At 40.7% G+C, this 23,974-nt stretch overlaps 1 protein-coding gene across 3 annotated transcripts; it reads right to left on the reverse strand.

The window, feature by feature from the left end:
* Nucleotides 1-3,043: 3,043 nt before the first annotated feature.
* Nucleotides 3,044-23,307, reverse strand: ATPAF1 (ATP synthase mitochondrial F1 complex assembly factor 1; the record flags this gene model as incomplete). Of its 3 annotated transcripts, none has more annotated exons than XM_084243914.1 (9): nucleotides 3,044-3,238; nucleotides 7,259-7,366; nucleotides 9,393-9,488; nucleotides 11,299-11,346; nucleotides 12,512-12,562; nucleotides 15,733-15,795; nucleotides 16,341-16,385; nucleotides 19,050-19,158; nucleotides 22,976-23,307. In XM_084243914.1, 9 exons carry the CDS (start codon nucleotides 23,305-23,307, stop codon nucleotides 3,044-3,046), a joined length of 1,047 nt encoding a protein of 348 aa, XP_084100040.1. The 3 variants fall into 3 exon arrangements, with proteins under 3 accessions (XP_084100040.1, XP_084100039.1, XP_084100041.1); XM_084243913.1 differs by having other exon boundaries at nucleotides 16,341-16,391; XM_084243915.1 differs by lacking the exons at nucleotides 7,259-7,366; nucleotides 9,393-9,488 and having other exon boundaries at nucleotides 16,341-16,391.
* Nucleotides 23,308-23,974: the final 667 nt, after the last annotated feature.

Raw genomic sequence — 23,974 nt, forward strand, 5'->3', positions numbered from 1 at the left:
GTAGTGTGGAGAATACAAAAAATAACATGTGGCTCCCACTTCCAAACTGGTTGGAGAAGCAGCAGCAGCATAAACATCCTAAGAAAAAGATGAGGGAAACTCTTAGCAGGCAAAGAATCAGAGGCAAGACAGAAGTGGTGGCAGGAACAGAGTTCGAGAGCAGGAATAATCCTACTATATATTTCTGTGTCTGCACCTAACATGGTGGTTGAAGAGTAGGTTGTGAGCAACTGCTGAATTGCCCTGAGCAGACAGCCCACCAAAGTGATGCCAGCGGATTAGGTGAGAGACAGAGACTTCATGTATAATTTGGTACCTTGGTTTGCAAATATTCATACTAAGTTCATGGTCTATGTGTGTCACGAGATTCTCTTAAATTCATAGTATTAAATATAGGCACACACACAACAAGATAATGTTTTGGCTAAAATCTATGTCATTTTTTTATTCAACAAACAACTGAGTATCTTCTACGTTCTAGGCCATGTCCTTGACACTGAGAATGGAGATTAATCCTGGCCCTCAAGGAGCTCACAGTCTAGTGGGGAAAAGGGACACATAAATAAATAAGTATAATGTAGAGTATGCAGAAGGGACCACTGTGGGAGGCAAAGAGAAAAGGAACACAATCCTAAGGTTAATGTCCACAGGGAAGAAAGATCTGGCTGATGGGGCATTTTTTGTGAGGAATACCTAAGACAATGGTTCTTAGTGTGGCTGGCTCCTTACCTACATCAGAATCAACTGGAGCACATATCAAAATAGATTGCCCAGTGCGTGCTGCAAAAACTGACTCAGCAAATTGAAGGTCTGGGACCTGGCCAAATGCATTTCAAAGTTCTCTAAGCAATTCTACTATGTCTTAGAGCTTGAGAACCTGTGACATAAGGTTTACTCTTTAAACTGGAATCAAGAATGATCGGCACGCCTGAAATGCTAACTTGTATTGTTCTTGCTAACTTGTGTTATGGGAGTAGGGAAGATAAAAAGGGGTTGATATTAAACTCTATTATAGTCTATATATATTAATTTAATTCACACAATAATCCTATGAGGTAGATATCATCCCCATTTTTTACAGATGAAGAAACAGAATCAGAGAATTTAAATAATTTGTTCAACACTATAGAGCTAATGAATCCCAATTCAGTTAACTCTTAACTCACTTATCTAAAGCCTATCCACTTCCTATAACAGCATGTACCAGGAGACAAATTCACTGATTAAATGTTGTAATTTTCATTTGGTTCTGTGCCAGATCTTGCTACTGCTATGGTAAAATATAAAGAATAGCCAGATGGTACTTTGATCTTGTTCAGTGTAATTGTCAAAGGATACATCCATCTTTGGCAAAAGAAAATTTAGGGCAAAGCTGGGAGGAATAATAAAATGAGCAGCCAGTTCTTACTTCTTTTCCAATAATTTTCTCACCTCTGGCAGAGGTGTTATGAAAACATACCATGGCTAGGAACTGGGTCCATCTGGAGGGAAAAGCAAACATAACTGGATACCCACGAAAGCAACTCCATCTGATTTCAAAGATTCCTGCGACTCAATACATCCACACTCAAGTTTCTCAAAAATGAACTGTCAGAGCTAGGGACAGGTCCAGAGTTTACATTAGGAAATAGCTCAGCCTTCAGAGAAACTGTGAAAAATAGCAACTTCTCCAGATTGTTAAACAAATACTATCTGTCTTTCCCTACACATAGACTCCCAAGTACAACAAAATACACAGGTCAGAAAATAATGGTAAGTTCAATTCCATTTAAAGAACTTGGGGAGAGGCGCAACCAATAAAAAGTCTCCTGTGATAAAGAAAACCAACCACAAATATTGGTTAAACTCTTACTCAACATATTGTTACCTATAACCAGATCTTAGGCAGGAACTGCAAAGTGGAACATGACAGATTAAGAAAAGGAAATGCACAGTAAAACATGGTTGACACAATACTTGGGACCTCAGGTTCAGAAGGCTGGTGAGTAACCATCACCCTCTTTTATCTCTGAACTTGGAGTTACAATAGGACATGACAAGCCAAACATGAGTTTGCAGTGTTGGAGAGCTCTGTTCTTATTTTTGGCGTTTCAAGCAACTACTTGAATCCAAAGATGAGTTCTGATCAAATTAGTCCACAGCAGTGACACATGGACAGCACACAACTTAGACTTCACTATGTAGTGTAACAAAGATGGTAAACCAGACTTTATTTTATTGCTACATTTTTCCCACACCCAATCTGGGGACATTTGCTTCCACCCACTTTTTTATATAATACTGGCACAACTTTGAGTTGTTTAAAAAAACAAAACAAAACATGCAAATCTGGGTTGATCCTATCCTTACAAAAGTGTTGTTTATTTACACTGCACGTATTCACTTAGTTCAAATACACTTCCTTCTAACAGGCAGAGTCAAAGAAGCAGGTGCCATAGACTGTGGTTTAATAAAATACAGGCATTATACCTGTGTGGTTAACTATACCTGAAATCTACTGCTACTCTAAATCAGCTACACTTTAAAGGCAACTCTAGGGAGCATAGAGGTGAAGTTATAATCCTGATCTCAATACCTGGTTGTTCTAGAAGCAAATAGGATATTTGGGTTATACTTTTGGCCAGCCAAGTGGTGCACAGGAAGAATTTACAAAGCCTACACCTAACTACAGCAGGTCTTTAAGCTTATTATCGTGTCTTAAATTTATGATGAAGAACTAATCATCTGCAAGCTGTGAAGTCAAAAAAACCAAAATGCAAATGTGTTGTTACACTGTACCATCAAGTCAACCATCTTGTGGATCCTTGGCTTCTCTGGTTAGGAATTTAAACATTTAAAAAAGGAAACTTCAAGTATGCTGGGAGATAATTATCAGAATGTTTGGGTACCTTCATTCCTGAATATCAAGTAATAGGGCTCGCCTCCATGATTAATCCTTAGAGTCTGCTCATTGTAGATGTGGAGCTCCTTCCCCAGAGTTCAGAGGGGTGGGTGCTGTAGATTCTCCAAGGCTGAGCAGACTCTATCAGTAAACCTTTCGGCTTTAGGTTTTATCCTGGTTCTGGACACATTTCAGTTCTGCTCCAAGACCACTTTGCTCCAATTCAGCGATGACAGACATATATTTGAACTCATTTGGTCTGAAGTTAAAGGTTTCCACTAATTCGTAGGTCTCTTTGCGATCAGTAGCATAAAAGAGCTGAACCTGGTTGGCGATACACTGTGCCTCAGCAACACTCTGTAAGATAAAAAGAAGGGTGAGATCTTTCCTAGCACATGGTTGCCAAGTTTGATGTCTGAGTCTTGCAGTGAGCAGGGGCCCTCACCTAAGCGTCGCTGCTTCCAGAAAGCTGCCCTGACTCCTCTATCCCCGATCTTGATTAGATGTCTTTTTTTTTTTTTAAAGATTTATTTATTATTTATTTATACAAGCACTGGGTACAGTCAGAAACACAGGCGGGCGAGAGAATTCACCAGAGCTAGAGCAGAGAGCAGAACAGGCAGAGTGACAAAGTACACTGCTGAGGGGAGCAGCGGGCGGCAGGAGAGGTTTGCACACCATGTGGGCCCCTCGCCCGGCGGGCGGGGATCGAACTGGCGCTGCAGAGGCTGTGGGCAGCTTTGCAACCCAGCACTTAACCGCTGCGCCACGGGGGAGGCCCAATTGATTAGATGTCTTTTTCTGGCATATCCAAGTTACCCAGGCTTAGATCCATCATAGTATTCATCATAACATAATATATTTAAGCATTTTTTTTAAAAATTTATTTATTTATTTATACACGCACTGGGTACAGTCAGAAGCGCGGGAGAGTGAGAGAATTCACCAGAGTCAGAGTGGAGAGTAGAGCAGGCAGACTGACGAAACATACTGCTGAGGGGAGCAGCGGGCGGCAGTAGAGGTCTGCGTGCCATGTGGGACCCTCACCCGGAGGCCGGGGATAGAACTGGTGCTGCAGAGGCTGCAGGCAGCTTAGCAGCCCGGTGCTCAACTGCTGCGCCACTGGGGAGGCCCCTATACTTAAGCATTTTTACTCTTTTTTCTCTGTCTTTCCTAGTGTGAATTCCTCAAAGTATGTGCTTGTTTTACATCCCTGCACATAGTGACATCTGGTGAATGGTTGCTGAATAAATTAATGCTTATATTTAAAATTTCTCTTTCATTCACTTCTTTAAATAACTGTTGTGTTTCAAGGGTGAGGGGGGAAAAAAAGAGCAGAAGAGCAACAGTAACTACCCAGATCCAAGAACCAGTCTGTGAGTAGTAAGTTACGACTAACCAGACAAACTCTTGAATAAAACATGTTTCTGGCACCACCTCAGTCAGAAAACTAGTGTCAAAACCAGGTGTGTTTTGTAAAATTTTAGCTTTAAAATTTGTCCACTTTATGACACACTCCCCTTTGATGGCGCCCACTCTCCCTTTCCTAGAGAGTATGCTATACTGAGCAACTTGCTTGTAACAAAAGGACTATGGTGGAATGATGGAGAATGACTTCTGCTATTAAGTCATAAAAGACATAGCTTCTGTCTTGCCATCGTTCTTGAATCACTTGCTCATGAGGACACACATTCAAGTAATCTTAGGAAGAAGCCAATGTGTCAAAGAAAGGCGGTCTCCTACCCATAGCTGTGTGAGTAAAGTCAGAAGTGGATTCTCAAGTCCAATTAAGCTTCTGATGACCCAAGTCAACACCCTGACAGTGTTTCATAAGAGACTCAAAGTCAGAATCATTTAGTTACATTGCTCCTGCATTTGTGACCCAGATATTTTGAGGTATTAAATGTTTGTTGTTTTGAATTTTGCAGTAATTGCTTTGTGGCTGTTTATAATCCACCAGCAAGGCCCAGGAAAAAGAAGGGGCCACGTTCTCTAAAGCCTAGTAGCAGGTAGTGACCAGACCACTTACTCTGTTACCACAGGAGAGGTGAGCACACACTCAAAACTTGAATTACCTCAAACAACTCTAACTTTTGTTTCCTATATGATTTCCAGTTCCAGTTGGTCAGAAGCACTTTTTCATTGTCCCTGTGTTCAGATGGCCAAAATCAAACCTCAAAAGATATTGGAAAATTCCCACTAAAATGCACTGTCAAAAGTGTGCTGTGTCTAGGTACAGAATGATGGAGACGAGTTTATAAATACCCTATGCTGCTCTCCCTCCATTTCCTCCTGTGGGGCTTTCAGGTCATTTCTTACAAGCAGGCACTAATCTCTGAGACTAGATCTTCAATCAAAAGCCTTTTTCCAAAGTGCTGGCTATTTCAAATTAATAGAATTTTAGAGCTGGAAGGGGCCTCAGAGATCAGCAGTCCTCATTTAATAGGCCTAGAAACCAAAGCAGATGAGGTTCAGGGATAGGCCCAAGGTCATGTGCTAGCAAATGGCAGAGCCAGGACCAGATCTCTGGACTCCCAAGCTGGTACTCCCTCTACTTCATCTGATACTGTGTCTTGTGAGGCAAGATAATTAAGACTGTCAAGGTCAATAACTCTTCATCAAATTTTACTTTTCTTATACTCAAACATGCCTCAAGAACAAATAATTTCTAAAGTGCAATGCTATGATATGAGGCAGATAACCACTACTCTCTGAGCCTCTGCCCTGCAGGGATTCTCATAATCAACTTCTACATGAGGCAGAGGATGGTGGAGGTAGAGGTAATTTTAGCTGTGTTCACTCTAAAATAGTGCAGTTCGAACTATAGTGTCTTATGGGGCTTTGTGTAGATGCTTCAGATGCCTTTACCTGTTTCAGCTGTTATATCCTAGGGTTTTACATACCTAGATTTTGCTTGTGTAAAGACTTCTGACTACTAGCTTGAAGACCATTAGCATGGTGGACAGGAAGAGAAGACAGAGGGAGATGTATGCAGCTAGCTGTCTGTCATGGAGGTTATGGAAAGCATACACTCCTCTCCTTATTCACTCCCGTCTGTTCTCTTAATTCTTAGCATTAAGTAGTGGCCTTAAGGCTTTTCTAAGGTCCAAGATAAACATATTAAATCCCCGTGTTGCTCAGTAAGTTGGAGATACTTTCTGTAAAGGGATGAAGTTTGTATTTTAGGTTTTATGGGCCCTACAGTCTGATGAAATAACTACTCAACTCTCTGTTATAGAGCTAAAGCAATCATAGATAATAATGCATGGCTGTATTCCACTAACACTTTATTTACAGATACTGATATCTGAATTCCAAGCTTTTCACAGGCCACAAAACATTACCATTCTTTAGTTTCATCCTGCAACCAAATAAAGACGTAGAACACATTCTTAACTCATAGGCCTTCTAAAAACAGATAGTGGATTGGATTTGGCTCAGACTATAGTTTGCTGACTTCTGTCCTAGAAAACAATTTCCTATTTTCTCTTTTCAAATGTCTAACACCTATTTATCTATCCTTGTTCTCAGTTGATGACCTTTGTTTCCGAAGAAATCTGGAGAGAATGTCTATAAGCTACTGTCATTTTTATTCATTTAACTGTATTTGTATCCTTATATCCTGATTTCTCTCCTGTTGTTCTATTTCTAGCAAAGATCAACTCCTCATTCCCAGATTTACCCATTCAAAAATACCATTTCAACAATTTCTCCTGCATTACCAGTACTTCCCTCTCTACTGGATCTTTCCATTAATATACAAATATGATGTTATTTCTCTCCTATTTAAAACAAAACAAAAAACACTTTTGTCTTCATGTCTCCCCCTCCACCTAATGCCTTTTTCTCTCTTTTCTTACAGGAGTCGTTTATGCTCACTTTCTAAATTCTTTTCCCATCCTTCCTTAAATGTACCCTAATTATGCTTTTATCCAACCACTCTTCTGAAACTGCTCCCATAAATGTCTTTCATGCTGTGAAATCTAGTAAATTCTCAGTCCTCATCTCATTTGCTTTACCGGCAAGTGAGATTTGGCCAGTTGAGCATTATTTATTCCTTAAAACATTGTATCTTAGCTCTGAGGGCATTCTACTATTTTAGTTCAGCTATTAAAGGAGTTCAAGTGAGATGTAACCAAATGAATTATAAAAAAGCTTTGTTTTTAAAACTTTTGGACTTTTAAATTGCACATAAGTGATTGAGGATCCATACTAACTTGGTTTGGAGGAGCTTGAGCAAGACAAAATTAATGTCAACTTCAAGTAAGAAATAAGTACATGTAGGTCTCTGGAATTTTACCTCTTGTGGATTTTAGTGGAAGAATAACACCTTCAGGGCCACCAGGTATATCCAAAGAGGTAAAAGTCAATTCTTACCAGAAATGTGGAGTCCATTTCTGCTGTCATGAGCACTATGCCTTTTTCATCCTTAAGTTCAGGGTAGTGATATAAAATCAGTTGGCTGGTTGCAGCATCCCCTCGGGTCTGTAAGGAAGAACACTTATCAAGGCTCAATAAGGTACCACCACAAAATACTGCAATTTCAGAGCAATAGAGAGTCTGGAGGAAATTCTGGCTCTTAACAGCCCCTTGGGTGGCTAGTGAGTGGAGGACTGGTATGTGAGGGGAATGGTCAGGTCTGCCAAAGTACTGTGAAACTGACAGTTTGCATGGTGTTATTTGTGTCTTCAACTGAAAAGGTCTGGCTTTTTTCCCAGAAAATGTTTACAGTAGGCAGTGAATCCTTCATCATGGCCATATATTTAAAAACAAAATGGCACAAGCAGCTACCAAATCAAATTCTAAAGAAAGCAATATGCCTATGTAATTGCCACTTTTATGGACTAGTGCATTTCACAGTTGAAATCCAGTCCCCTTGGCTGGCTCTGAAGACTGAGCTCTTTTAAGCTGTAGCAAACAGCTGGAGAGTTTGCACATGGGTCAGATTTGTAATGCGCATTTTAAAAATATAATCTGGGTATGGGTAGAAGGAAGAGAATAGGAACATCATAATTTCATGAGGAATGGACAGGGCAGTGGTTACCAGACCTCAAGTCCAAACTAGGAAGAAGGCTGGTTTCAAAGCTAAGTCCACCTACAGTGTAGAAACAATCATACATCTAAAAAAGATCTCTGGGTTTTATTTCTAAAATTTCAGGAAGAGTCTTTTTAATTATCAATATCATACTATTGCTAGGTTTTTTTTTTTAATAGGGAAGATATGTTTATTTTTCTATGTAAATATCTAGGTGTCACTAGGGCAATCTTAAGAACACATTTCTAACATTATACTGATTGTTATACTGATCATTTAGTCATAAATATATTTCTGGATCTTTTCCTTATATTTGTATCTGAATTTCATGAGGGCAGAGAAATACCACAGATCTCCAGGATCTGGGATAGTCCCCAACATATCAGCACGCTGATTAAGTCCACAGGAGTCAATAACCCAGAATCAAGCCCAGCTCTGTTACTTATTAGCAGTGTGAACCAACTTTTCCAAGTCCATTTTATTCTCTGCAAATAGAAATTATAATAGCAACGATCTCATGGGATATTTGCAAAGATTAAGTAACACTACATATAAAACCTCTGACATGGAGTAAGTACATCAAATATGGGTTATCATAGTATATGCCCAATAAATGATCACTAGCTGAGTTATAAAATAACTAAGTAAAATGTTGCCCTTTCATTCTATTTTCTACTCCCTTTTCCCAACTCCAAAGCCATTATGAAACTAAGGTTAATTTGCCCTCACACCCCTACACCAAAAAAACCCAAACATGTAACTTTCCTTTTAAGGTTTGTTTTAAGCAAAGTTTGAAACTTATATGGAAGAATTCAGATACCACTGATGGAACCAAAAGAGACAAAGGGAGTGGGGGGAGGCTCCACGTTTCTGCCTGCATGGACCACTTCATAACTAACCATCAAATTTTATCAAGCCTCACAGCTCCCTCATACTTAATTCCCCCAACCCATATTCCTCCATTCTTATAAAAACTCCTGCCCAAAAGAGGTTCTCTTCCTGTCTCCTTGACAGGTGACCTTGCAGTAAACCTCTTTTATTTCTCATAATATTGGCTTTTATATACATTGGCAGTGAGCCCACTGATTGACAGCAACTATACGTTTTTGGGGGGTCAGATTTGACCTCCAAATATAGAATATCAATCATACTTATAATCTGATTTTTAACATTTGGGAATAAAACAAGGAAAAAGAAAGGAAGGAGGTAAGCAAACAACAACATCTATGGGATAGAAACTATGCATCTTACAGAGTTAATAAAACATTTGTAAGACACTGAGCCCTCTTTAAGACTTATAGTTCAGGTTAAAAAGACAACTAACCACCATAGCACCCAACATATAAATTATGACAATTTATTGATGCCACAGCAAATACTACTGGGAGTTAGCAGACACTCTGTGCCCTTGAGCCTTAGTAAGGACTCCTATCAAGGGGTAGGCTTTCCTCCAGGGGACAAACACAAGCCACCTACCTGAATATTTATAAGTGCAGTGAAGTGGAGTTCAGTACCTGTCCATTGTCCTACAAAGAACTCATAACCTTCCCTTCTTGGTAGTGCACACAGAAACTATGGGAAATAAATATGAAAGGAGAGATCAATAAATAAAATCATTTGCTCTATGTCCTATACCTGTATTATTCACTACATTTCTTCAATATTTGATTAAAACTTTAAAAATTATGAAATTCCTATGAGATAATATAAAAAATACTTATATGCTTTCCAACTCACCTAAGACAGAAAGCATCAGAGATACAAGTAAAGCTCTCTCATAACCCATCCCAATTACATTCCTATGTGTATTTGTTGCCTGTCACTCCCATCAGGTTTTTATACTTTGAATGTATAGTATATGCATAGTATATGTATATTCACAAGAAAATAAGAAATAGTACTGTTTACATGTTTAAAAACCTCACTTATCAAATCATATGTAATCTTTTGCAATATGCATTTTTCACTTCACATTAATACTTCTGACAGTTAGCCATGTTGATAAATATAATGTGAATTCATTCATTTCATTGCTGTATGAAATTGCATAGAAATCTACCACAATTCACTCTTCTCTTTTTTAAAAAGATTTACTTATTTATGCATACAAGACTTGGGGTGCAGACCAGAGGTGCTAGGAGTGAGAGGACTCACCAGAGACAGAGTGGGGAGCAGAACAGGGAGATCTACTGAAATACACTGCCGAGGGGAGCAGCAGGTACAATAGGAGAGGTCTGCTGCACCATGCGGGCTAGTTCCCTGGCCGTGGATTGAACTCGTGTGCTGCAGTGGCTGGTGATAGCTTCACCAGCTGAGACTTTTAACCCCTGTCCACCAGGGAGGGGCCTACTCTTCTCTCTCTTTTTTTAAAAATAATATAATCTGGTGCCCCTTTTTTTAAAAAAAAAAAAAAGATTTATTTATTTATACAAGAACTGGGGTACAGTCAGAGGTACAGGAAGGCGAGAGATTACACCAGAGACAGTGGGGAGTATAACTGGCAGAACAACAGGAGAGGTCTGCCACGCCATGTGGGTTTCTCCCTGACTGGCTGGGAATCAAACCTGCGCTACAAAGGCTGTGGACAGCTTCACAGCGCTGCACTCAATTTGTTGCACCTCCAGGGAGGCCCCCTACTCTTCTCTTGATGAACATTTGAATCTTTTTCAATTTCTAAACTTTATAGTGCTAGTGAATTTACTTTTGCTCCAAATAATGTAATCACTTCATATTTTATCATCTGAGGCTGATATTGGAGTGAGGCTCTAGACTAAACACTAAGAAAATACTCGTTTTATGGGCAAGATGTTTATAATTGGGAATGAGTAGAGAAAAGAAGAGTGTCAAAACAAAACAAAATATAAGCAGTGTAATATACATTAGTCATAGAATTGTTTCCTTATTGCCAAATTTTCAGACTCCTTCCATTAATAGTATATTAGATAACTTCTATACCTTATTAGGGGTAAAACTTTTTTTGGAGCTTGATTAAAGTATAATTAAGATGTAATGAATTGCACATATTCAAAGTGTACAATTAGATTAGCTTTGACATGTATACTGTGAAAACACTACTAGAAAATAAAGAATATATCTACTACTTCCAAAAGTCTCCACATTAATTCATATCTCTCTCCTCAATTGTCCCAAAATAATCACTGACTTGGTTTCTGTCACTACTGGTCAGTCTACACTCTCTTTAATTTTGTATACAGAATTTGTACTTCTTTGGGATTTAGTTTCTTTCATACAGCATATTTACTTTGTGGTCTATACATGTTATTATACATATACACATGTGAGACAGTATGAAGAGATTGGTAGAAAATATCCCGTTTGGCAACATAGATAAGCAACCCTCATGTGACAGCCAGAAACTTACTGTTGGACATGACTGAGCCCGGTTCCAGATCAAATCAAATTTCTCTTTCTGCAGGTTAGAAGAAAGTAAAATTAATTCACAAATAAGAAAACATAAAAGGCCATAATCACATTTAAATTTACCAAGATTGAACTCTCTAGCACTAAAATATAATGAAACAATTTCAAATTCCATCATTTATAAATTCCTCTTTTGACACAGAAGAAAAACCAGATATGTGCTTTGCTGTTCAATTCTAGACAGAATTGTGTTGTTTCAAATCCTCTAGGGGACTCGCCAAGTGTTGGAGATATAAGGTCACTGAGTATGTCCAAGGGAGAACTAAGAAGGCCTGTTCAATGATTCACCATCAGAAATCTAAAGTATTATGAAAAGTACAGATTCTTTCAGTCATTGAACTCATGAAATACAAGGCTATATATGTATAAGAGGTAGGAAAAAAAGGGCAATATTCTCACAATAACCAAAAGGCTTTACCTTTTTGTCTATATGTTTTCTTTCTTAATTTATACTTACGCATGTAAGCTGAGTATGTATTTGTGTACTTGATATAAACTTAACTTAAGCTACTTCCTTTTCAGGGAAAAAGAACTGAAGAAATAGCTGATAGCCCAGTACCTCAAATGCTTTCTTATGGTATAAGTCAGCAGGAGGACAATTAAGTCAGAAACCTGGCTTTCCAGTCAAAGACTTAATGTTCAAGTAGAAATCACTATCTCCAAGACAGCAATTCAAGAAGGGAAAAACCAAAAAAATAAAAAAATAAAAAAAAATAAAAATAAATTAAAGGCCATATGCTAAGGGGAAATGCCAGAAAAAAGACTTAGCTCAGGTGTAGGTCATTTACAGACAGGGAAAGAAGAAAGTTATGCTAGAGACCCTTTCTTAAATTCCAATAGCTTGGTTGGAAAACACCAAAAAGAAATAAAAGATATTAGAAATTGCTTAGCAACATGAACTTATACCATGCTCCCTTGTCAGAGACTGACTCAAAGAGACATTTCTGAACTAGAAAGAAGGAAAACAAGAGCCATAAATACACCATATGGAGCTTCCAATCTTTGGTGCTCAGGGCATAATAAAAACCCTCAGAGCTATAAATGCAAGTTCTCAAGAGGCAATAAACATAGGAAAAGTAAAGGCAACTGCCTACTAAGGTTAGAGCCCTGACCTTCATGCTATAACACTTTCATTTTCCCTCCAAACTACTTACAGGAATAACTGCGAAGACTGTATCTTTTGTTGCAAAATACTGCTGCCAAATCTGTACAAAAAAAGAGAGGGTGTCTGTGACATGTGGGTAATCTTTTCAACCTGTTCCAAGAAATGGTGACAGCTTTCACTGCTCAGAGTAATATGCTACTTGATAAAAGGGAGGAAAACACAACATAATGCTTTTATTACTAATACATGATTACAAAAAAGATTTAATACCACCTACTCTACTAGATGATTAAACTGTAACTCTTAATAACAAATTCCTGCCAGAGAAATGGATTCCATGACCTTGCTAATCATTTTTCCCAAGAAGGGCCTTGTGTGTAATAGATAATTTCTTTTTTTCACATCTTATTTTCCCCTCTCAAAATCCACACTCCCCAGCCACTGTGGATCTTCTCAGAGCCAGGACATTAATCATTCAGAACCCAGGGTCTGGAGTCAAGCATAACTGGATGCAACTCTCAGCTCCAATCATTTCCTGGCTATGCTATTTCAGGCAAATTGCTAAAACTAAATTACATCCAAAACAATCATTGATAAAATAGCACTAACATCAACCTCATAGAAATGTAAAGATTAGGTAAAATAACATAGGTTTGTATTTAGCACATCATATAACAATGCAAACCAGAGCCCAAGATGCTCTGAGGGCAATAAAGGGACACTTTACGAAATAAGGGAACAAGTACCAGAGGAGATATACCTTGAACAATGATCTGGAGTTAGCCCGGTAAATGGGGAGGCCGGGAAGATAAGCATGCAGGACAGAAGAGAACAGACAAATGCTAAGCAAAGAATGGCAGCATCAGCAAGGCACAGAAGTCAGGGAAGGTACCATAGCTAAAGTGATACCTGAGTTATCTGGTGGTGAAGAATGTTAGAGTTGATTTGAAACCCTTCTAGAGTTACTTTGTCAACTTACCCATTAAAATATAGGACCCTAGCCAAAGATACTAATTAAATTGTAATACCAACATAGGGCACTAGGACCTGGGCAAAACATTTTATCAATGCAGTCTAGGATTGTTTTGCTTTATTTACTTTTGTATGTCAAAATACTTACTTCTTATTTAAGGACAGCGTATCTTGCTTACTTTCATTGAATTTATATTACTTTAGTTTATGAATTAACACTGAAGTTTATGAGACTGATCGATGTTTCCTAACATAGCTGACCTTGGTTACTCAGAATTATCTTTTTTTCTTTTTTGAAGTTTTATTTATTTATGCATACAAGAGCTTGGGAGTAGGCCAGAGGTGCAAGGGTGGGGAGGTGGTGGTGAGAGGATTTACCAGAGGCAAAGTGGGGAACACAACAGGCAGACTGATTCAAATATATTTTGCTGAGGGGAGCAGCAGGAGAGACAGGAGAGGTCTGCTGTGCTATATGGGTCACCTCCCTGGCTGGGGATCAAACTCGTGCTGCAGTGGCTGTGGATTGCTTCAAAGTGCTAATGTTTAATCGCTTGCACCACCAGGGAGGCCCCTCGAAATTATCTTTTTTTTTCCCAAAGATTTATTTATTTTTATTCAAGAACTGGGGTACAGGTCAAATGCGTGGGAGGGTCAGAGGATTCACCAGAGATAGAGTGGGGAGCAGAACAGGCAGACAAACCGAAATACACTACTGAGAGGGAACAGTGGGCGAGACAGGAGAGGTCTGCCACGCCATGTGGGTATCTCCCTGGCCGGCTGGGAATTGAACCTGCGCCGCAGAGGCTGCGGACAGCTCCACAGCGCTGTGTTCAACTTGCTGTGCCACCGGGGAGGCCCCTCAAAATTCTCTTAATGAACACAAACTTGTATCTAAAATTACAGGTCTAAATGTTATTTGTCATATGATCAGGCCTCTTGGGCCTGGCTTCTCTCCTCCCTAAAGGACACGCTTGGTGTCCACTTTCTACTGGCACTTCTTCTCAAAGGCAAAGTTTGAGGTCTCCTTGAGAGTCTATATAAAACTCTATTAACAGAAGCTATTTTTTATTTCTGTCTTTCCACAAGGCTTAAAACTCCTTGAGTGCAGGGGATTCTCTCATTTGTTTCTGTGTCTGGAAGAGTCTGATATTTAATACATGTTCAATATTTGCTGAAATAAATGATAAAATAAAACACTTAAAAAAACTATGGCAAGTGGCACAACTTCATATAAAGGAATATGACGACGCAGAGTCAAACAGACATGGGGTGAGTCCTACCACTACCACTGACCAAGTTACTTAATCTCTTTAAGTTGCAGTTTCTTCAGCACCAACTTTACAAGGTGGTTATGATAGCCTAATGAAATAGTGCATATGAAGCACTAAGTACAGCACCTGACACACAGTTGACTGCTTTTATTATTTTACTTTCTCAATATTCCTATAATATAGTTCAAGGACCTCTAAGAAATGCCAAAAGCTTATGATAGTCTAGAGCAAACAGAATCACAGACATGAAAATGTAAAGAGCAATGCAAATCAAGGCATATGGAATGACTGACAGGACAGATCTTGTCTGAGAAGTTTCCTATAACAAAGGAGGACTCTGAATACCAAGGAACATGGGAAGTCACTGAACATTCATGAAGTTACTAACATAATACTTATTTTTATTCATTTATTTGAAAACATAAATATAGCACTTTCTGTACCATGCATTAGTTTAAGTGTTTTCCACATATTAAGTCATTTAATTCCCCCAAATAACTCTGTAAGTACTATCATTAACTTTACTTTACAGAAAGGGAAATTAACGCCCAGAAAGGTTAACTAACTTATCAAAGTCATTCAGCCAGTAAGTAGCAGAGCTAGGACTTAAAACTGGCAGTTTGGTTTTAGAGTCTGTGTTCTGAAATACACTATTTTCTCCACATGAAAGCATGAAGAGGAGTCAGCTGGTAAGGATATCACAGGGGAAGAGGGAGTGGGCAAAATAAGAGCAGGGAAACGTATTTAGAAAAGCAGTACACTAACCCAGGTACAGAGCAGTGATATTTAAAAAAAATGTGGGCAACAGGAATGAAAGACAAAGTGAGAATGTGAGATGATTAGATATAAGAAGTGAAAACAAGAAAAAGTTTTCTTATGTCACTATTTTCACCACTTTTGCTTTCTGTGGCTACCTTTCATTTTGGGTAGAAAGAAGTGTCAAGAAATGCAGGCTCCTTTCTGCTTTCAGATTTGGTTCACAGAGTACACTTTTTCATAAAGTATGCCACCCATTTTCATTCATTACCTGTTTTATTTCTTCTCCAGTTTTGTCTTTCACCATCTCAATGTTAAAGATTGAACTGAGAGTCTGAATAAGAACATAAAAGGCAATTAACTGTCACAATTAAAAAATGAAACAATAGCACTCTGTAAGTCTTGTGGGAAGCAACATTTCAGGACCATGAAGCAGGTTCTGAATGAACAAAAATAAGGAAACCAGCTTGCTCAGAGGAGTTCCCAAGCCCACGCAGGTCCTCACAGTTCTGTTCCCCAGAGAGTCTCTATGTCACCAGGTACTTCTGGTTATTACTTTCAATTTAACTTCTGTTCTACAAGGGGTGGATTCTTATTAGCAAATTCAGTGACAAATGTTTTTATCTCATTTTTAAAAAACTACTTTCTATAGAAAGGAAGGGCATGACTGCATATTCTTCACACTTTCTCTGGCACATTCAGGACCAATACTATTCTAGGAGTCCTATCAAGACACAAATATTCACAGAAATATTTCTCATTGCTATAGTGGGAAAATCACCTTACACAAAATCACTGAAATATGGTATGTTCAAATTTGCAGCCTCTGGTTACAGACATTTCATGACTTCAGATTTGGATATTGAATTAGAAACCTACCTTATCTTTAGTGAATCCTCTGCTCACAGACTGTTTCCCCAAAGCGTCTGCCTGAAATACATGAGATAGGATATTAATCTATTACTTTCTCTTAACAAAAAGCCCACCTATTTAGGTGCAGTGCCCAGTATCTCATTAAAAATTGCTTGTGGGCTGTTCTAAGCCTCCCACTCAATTTCTTAGTTTGAGACCATGTCTTTCAGAGGGAAGGAGGACAATCTACACCTGGGATTCTGTGACTTTTCTGCATAAACTCTCCTTTCACTACTCTGTGCCAAACCTGTCATAAATGATACCATAGAATTCAGACCCATAAACAAGACAAAAATTTGGTATAGAAAAACTTGCTGGACATACTCAGATCTCTTTGGTCACATTCCTTTTGCAATGGCGGCACCCTAATGGGAGCTGTCCAAAAAGGAGAATTTCATTTTCATAACACTCACTTTCAGGCATTTTCATGGAAACAGAAATCCTCCATTTACACAGCTGCCTTCCACTTTTCGATCACTAATACTGGGTTAGTCTTTCCCCTACAATGTCCCTCTAATCCATTCTTCACTTCCATTTGCACTTATGGAAATAGTAAACTTTAGCTTCAAGTGTAAGCTTATGGCATTTTATCTAATCTAAGACACCACTGATCTTAAGGTGTATCATTAGTTTATGTATCAGAAAACGATGCCAATTAAATATTAACGTAATACTTTCACATAGCATCAATTTTAAGTCAATTTTGGACATGTTAAAAGGTTTTAAAAATGTGGACTTTAGAAACAAAGAAATAAAGTAGTTAAAATACAGTTGAACCTATATGCCAAAGTCTCAAGAGCAGAGTATTTCACAAAAAATTTAACTGGATACTTTACTCCTCCCCTACAGATGTACCATGGGGACAATATTTTTGTTGTCACAATAATAAAATGGATGTATGCATTTATAGATGGGGTAGGGGTGCCAAATAAGCTATAATTTTGCAGATGAGTTCTCATAATGAAGACTATTCTCTCATCTTACACCACTTTTCAATGTTTGGCAAGACATCCTTATAGGTACAAAACCTTTTTTATACTTACCTAGGTCCAGAATCTAATTTGGCTTTGCTTTTATAACATGGCTTTAATAAACACCGAATTTTTCAGAAAGGCAACTATTATGTACCGAGAGAAGATGATACATTGTGGAATCTCATGAGGGCTGCTGCTAACACTGGGTTTGAGAGTTTCTAAACTTACCAATACAATATCCCTGCTCTAGTCAGCACTTGCTGCTTATAAGTTCATGGTGATTTCACATACAGGTGAAAGCATCTGATGACAGCATTAGCTCTCCCAGTGTAATTGTGCCCCAGAATTTACATAAAAACTATGTGTCTTATTATGAACATTGATATTTTCCCTCTGAAATTATGTGTGACGGTGGGTTATAATGTCTACATTTCATTTCAATGTGGGAAAAGGAAAAAAAAAACTTATAACATTTTTTGTAAAAAGTTGATGGTGGATCATTCTGACTCAAAGAAAAGGTTTTGGGAATGGACAGTATGGGTGAGCCATGCTCTTCCATCTAGCTAGATAAGATAGTAAGTGACCATGAAGCCAGGAATTGCCATAATTCAAATTATGTATCTTGTCATTATGAAGTTAAATGTTCTGATTCTGTTTACATAAAGAGGCAAAGAGCTTTTCCATGTAATATTGGAAGTTTATAATACAATAATATTTCCAAGGTTCCAATATATGCAACCTTGACACTATAAATGTTTATAAGAAATTATACTTGTTAAAAATACTTTATAGAGGTGTTTGTAAAGTTGTAACTATGTTTATCATTGGAGGTTGAATTTGCTCCCCAATCTTGTAATGATTTAGCCCACTGACTACTGATCTTGTTGTTAAGTAACTCAACCGGTTAATTCAAGTCTGAGTGGATTCTCTTAAAATTTAGGATATCTAAGGCAAAAATTATTCTCCAATATAAAATAAACATTTCTCATTTTAACACACAGCTTAGGATTCTAATTTTTCACTATAACTCCTTATTTTAGGCCCACCCAGCCCACACCTGGATCACTGCCTATTCTCCCTGCTTCTTTCTTGACTCTCCCATTCCAATATGTTCTAGAAACCACCTAAGATTAGTATCTTTCAAACCACAGTTTATGAAGTCAATTTAGTTGATTGTGGCCAAAGTCTTTTTAAAAATGGGGAGGGGGGTCAATGCACTTGCACTGATTTGTAAAAATTTTCAGTTGTAATCATACACCCACACTGAAGTATGAAGTGAAATATCTTTCTTACTATGGGTTGTGGTCAGAAAGTTTGAAAAATACTGCATTTAGACTGATCATCTTTTACACACCTTTCAATCTGCTTTCCCCCCCGTTTTGATTCTTATTTAAGTATAATGACAGCTAACATGTATTAAGCACTTATTTCCCTCATCCCTACTGTCAAGTGCCATGTGTACTTTGCCTTGACCACTCAACTACACCTCCTGTGAGAAGGGACGACCCTTTTCATCTCTGAATAGCTCCACATGACCACAGTATTTTACCAGAGAGAGCAGGATATGGATGGAGACCAAGCTGAGAAGAGAGTGGCTAGATATGTTCATCTAGCTGACTCATCAATGAGTCCACTCCCAGAAGGGCCAGGGGGTGCAGTGTAGAGCACTGGTGAGTCAGTGACACAAAATGGCAGGTCTTACCTTCTGTTCCACACTTCTGATAAAATCACCTTGCCTGGAGTGCCCCACTGGCTGCTTCCGAAATTCACTGCGCTTCTCCAGTCGTGACTCAAAAGCAGCTGGGTCAGATCTGATCAAAGGTAAAACAAAGGTTAAACTGCTTGGGTCTTTTCGGATTTTGAAATAGCAAAACATGTTCCACTTCCAGAAAGAGAAGACACAGGCATTCAGAAACTGAGATTTGCCTTCAGCTAGTTAGGCCTGAGCATAGACCTACAAATCAAGAAAGCAGAAAAATAAATCCTTATTCAACCACTGTAACATTTTCCTCTTGCATTTTTTCTCTATGGTGACAGAGGGCTTCATCCCTCAGGCACTTACTTAGTTCAAATCCTCAGATTGGAAGGGTACTTTGAGGTCTCCTGTGGGTTACTGCCTCAGGCAGGAATCCTAGGTGTCAAGCTTTTACTTGCACACACCTAGTTCTAAGACACTTCCTCCTCCCTAAACACCACCCTCTCCCAGCAAGTTAAACCTCTGTTTATTCAGAGCCAAGTGATTCAGAGGCTTCAGGAAACCTATTTTGCAGAAGACTTAGCACCTAAGCATCTCCCAGACCCTCTCTCCAGAAAACGTACTCCAGTAGATGGAACATCAGAATTCATCCTTTTATGCCAAAATAGGGTTGGTCTTCAAGTCTGAAGTCCAGGTTGGGGGTGTCTTTTTTAAGAATGTGTCAGACTGTGTAGCCAGTGATATGATACTTTGATGAGGACATCATCCAGGGAATCCAGTTCCTCAACTATGAGACCTGTAGAGTCGTGGGTGAGGTCTGCAGGATCCAAGGACACCCTGGTCACCTCTCGGGTGGAGTCTGTCCTGATCAAGGACTGTAGGTAGTCCCTTTTCCACAAAACTCATTTCTAGAGAGAACATCAAATACTACTTCCTTCACTGCTATGCACAGGGGCACATCTTCCTCCCCTCCAGGCTGATCAGCAGTGCCCTGACTAGCGAAGAGTCAAACCAGGGGTACTGTGTAGCAGGGGTGGTGCCTGCCTGGCCAGGACTGCGGGCACCAGGACCAGGTCAGTGGCTAGAGTCACATCTGGGTCTACAAAGGTGAGCAGATGGAGAGGGCAACGGGTGGCCTAGGCAATATAGCCCATATACTCACACCTTGGGCATCTTTTATTATTAAAAACATCCGTAGACTATATCTCTCTCTCTGTAACTTACATCCTCAGGAATAAGAGGATTGTGAATTCCTTTTATTACATAAGAGGTATAATTTTTTTTTATATGTGTACTTGAAAAATCACTCTTAGGCCACGCCCTAAATTTCTTTTTTCTAGGTTAAATTTCCCATTTTATCTAGTCTTTCTTCATAGATGTGATTTGTGATCTTTCCTCACAATGGACCTGATCTCTGGGCACCCTCTCGTTTTTCTACACTACAGATATAGTGAGCCTGGAGCTAGATTAAATCCTCCCAATTTACCAAAGTAGAGTGTGATGCAAAAACCTAGAGAGCGGACCACAAGGGGGTTAGCAGGGCACAAAGCCTTTTTGTTGTTGGCGTATACTGAACTTGTGCTAGTCCCCCAAGAGGCCAGGTTTTAGTGAGTATGCCCCAGCACTAACCAATCAGGACTGTAAATTCCCTAAAATTATGTCATGAGGGTAGGTATACTGGATGATAGATGGGAACTAGAATTCTGGTGATGAACATAAGGTCGTATATACAGACGTTCAGTTAAAAGGCTATAATTGAAACCTAATATTATAAACCATTCTCCTTCCCCAACCCTGTCTCCAAAAAAAAAAAAAAAAAAAAAAAAAAAGAATCTTATGATATATGATATCTTATCTGTTAGGTTATGGGCCCTAAGGACAGGCCCCCTCCTTTAACTTGGCCCAAGTTCTACTGACCCTTTTTTGGCCTCACTTTCCTATTCCCCTTTCCATTTTCCTCTACCTCAACTTCACCTTCTTTTTCTTTTGTAACCACAAAGCTTTCCCTCCCATCTCCCTGATACTTGTCTCATATCAGCTTATCATCTCCTCTCTCCTTTTCATTGAGTTAACAAACAACTTATTGTCTCTTGCCTGCTGGTTACTTTGCTGGGCTCTGGAGGTACAGAAGTAAGTACAGTACCTACATCAAGATGCTTACTATCCAGTGATAGTATGTAGGTAAGTACATTAGAATATGTAATATAGAGGGCCTCCCCGGTGGCACAGCGGTTGAGCACTGGGTTGAGAAGCTGCCCGCAGCCTCTGTGGCACTGGTTTGATCCCTGGCTGCTCCCCGGCCACCGGAGGAGGGTCCCGTATGGCGCACAGACCTCTCTTGCAGTGCCGCTGCTCCCCTCAGCAGTGTACTTCGGTCCTTCTGCCTGCTCTGCTCCCCGCTCTGGCTCTGGTGAATTCTCTCGCCCTCCCGTGCTTCTGACTGTACCCGGTGCTTGTATAAATAAACAAACAAATAAATAAATCTTTAAAAAAAATATGTAATGTAGAGATTATGGTGGAAATTTGCTCATATGTTCCCAAAAGGTTGAACTAGCTTCATGCCTCGTACCATTGCTGCTGCTGCTGCTCCTCCCTTTATCTGGAACACTCACCCCCAACCCCATTCCTTAATTCCTTTGTGCCAGACCACAGAGCTCAAAGGAGTTTTGGTAATAAAGCCAGAGACTGGCAGGTACTAGAGCATGAGGGTGTTGTGTAGAACACTAAAATGGACATTGTCCAAAGCCAGTGAGTTGCTCCTGTATCAGGAGATAAAGACTGTAAATGTTAATGGGAATCATCTTGTGGGAAGGAGTATAATACCAGCTCATGAATAAGAATGAATGAGAGCTGATGAAGGACAATACTTCAAATGCATTTCTGTGAAAGGGATCAGACGCTGTAGGGTAATGTAAGTAAAAAAAAAGTTTTTAGATGACAAATACTTGAGTATATCTGAATACTGTTAGGAGGGTAAAAATATTCACTTATTCCATCATTCTTTCAAAAAGAGATGAAAGATCATTCCAAAACAGCAGTGAGATGGTGTGGAGTGGAGGGGTCCAATGCTGGAATTGGGGGAGTCTAGCAGGAAGATGCTCTTAATAGTCCAGCCAAAGATGGATGAGTAAATGAAGTCTGTGGAAGCAGAGGTGAGACAGAACTCAAAGAACTTACAGTGTTCATAAGGCAACTGCCTGCCTTCCTTGCCAAGCTCTCTCCCAGTCCCCTTTAACTTTCAACTTTGGTCTTCTTCAGCTCATCCCACTTCAACTCTACAGACTTACCCATGGCCCTGGTGACCCACATCAACCCCTCTAATCTCTAGATCCTTCCCTTTGGAAGCTGAGGAGCAGTGTGGGAGTCAGATGAATGCCAACCAGTTGTGTGCGACTTTTGTTAGTTTTCTCCCTCTCTGACCCTCCAATTTCCTCATCTTAATGCCAGGGTTCAACTGATGATCCCTTCCTACCCCCAATCTCCTTTCCTTACAGTTAGAACCCTCAGCCAGGAAACTGAACGAGTTCTAGGCCAGGCCTCAGCTGACTCAATATGTGACTGTGAGCAAGTCGAGTCTCTTCTCTGGACGCCTCCATTTCTATCATAAGGACAGTAGTCTCTGACCCACCTGCCTCTTAAAGGCTGTCATAAAGAGACCACCTCACAGGATGGAGAACTCAAGCCCAGAGCCGACTGGGCACCTGGGAAAAAGGGGCTGGGCTTTGCAGAGAAGCCCAGCTCTGACACTAGCTGTGTGACCTGAAGCAAGTGACCCAGCCTCTCCGAGCCCAGACACCCCATCTGTAGAGTGGGCCAGTACCAGCGTCCACCTCGCAGGGCTCTGCTAAGGACTCAAGCGCCACATACACCAGAAGCTCGGGCCGCACGCCACCCCTCCTCCCTGGCCGCCGCCGGCTGGCCGGGCCCCGCACCTGCGCAGCTGCTGGATCTTGTCGCGGTAGCGGTCGTAGAAGGGGTTGGCCTCGAGCTCGGCCTGGACCCTATTGGCGTCGGCGCCCCCCGGGGGCTGGCCCGAGGTGGGGCGCACCGGGAACACACGCAGCTGAGCCGGTGACACGAGCCCCAGGCCCAGGGCACGGCTCCGCACCGCGCACAGTCCCCGGTAGAGGCCGGCCACCTGCAGCACTGCCGGGCCCGCGCCGCCCGTCGCCGCCACCACGGCGGCAGCCATGCTCGCCCCCACCTCCTCCTCCTCCTCCTCAGGCACGTCGACCTCGGCCCGCGGCCCGCGCGTCCGCTCCATCGTCCTCCGGGTCCGCCGCGCCTGCGCTCCGGCACCGAGGTTCCGCGCACCCAAAGTTCCGGGTGCCGGGGAGGACGAGGCTGGCGGAGGGGCTCGCCGCTCCCGCCCCGGCCCCGCGCGCCCCGCGGCTCTGGGCGCTGCCGCCCGCTTCCTCCCGCGGCCTGCTGGGGCTCACGCCCTGTCTGTCCCGCGGGACCAGTAGCCTCTGCGCGCCCAGCCTGCTCTTGAAAGCCCTTATGACCCGCGGTCCTCAAGGATCCTGCCCCCCTTTAAATTCTCGGGGCTCTCTCTGTCGCACTTGTGTCCCCCCAGCTATAATCACAGCTTCTCTTTACTGAGCACGTTCACCTGCAGGATAGCATCTGCACCGTGGCCTGTGAGACTGGTGTTAGTCTCATTTTACAGGTAGGAAAACAGGCGTAGGGTCATTAAGAAACCCATCCACGTTCTACCCAAGCTACTCGTTTCAAGACACCAGCTCTTCCAAAGCCTGGTCTCCCTCAGCTTCCTGACATCCACCTTGGACGCAGGCCAAACCACTACTTTTCTCCTCAAAGGGAACCTTAGAATTATTCTTGACAAGTCTTTTTTCAGGCTATTTTTTTTTAAAATATTTATTTATTTATACAAGAGCTGGGGTACAGGCCAGAGGCGTGGGAGGGTGAGA

The sequence above is a fragment of the Talpa europaea genome, assembly GCF_964194135.1.
Source record: "Talpa europaea genome assembly, chromosome: 9".
Taxonomy (NCBI): domain Eukaryota; kingdom Metazoa; phylum Chordata; class Mammalia; order Eulipotyphla; family Talpidae; genus Talpa; species Talpa europaea.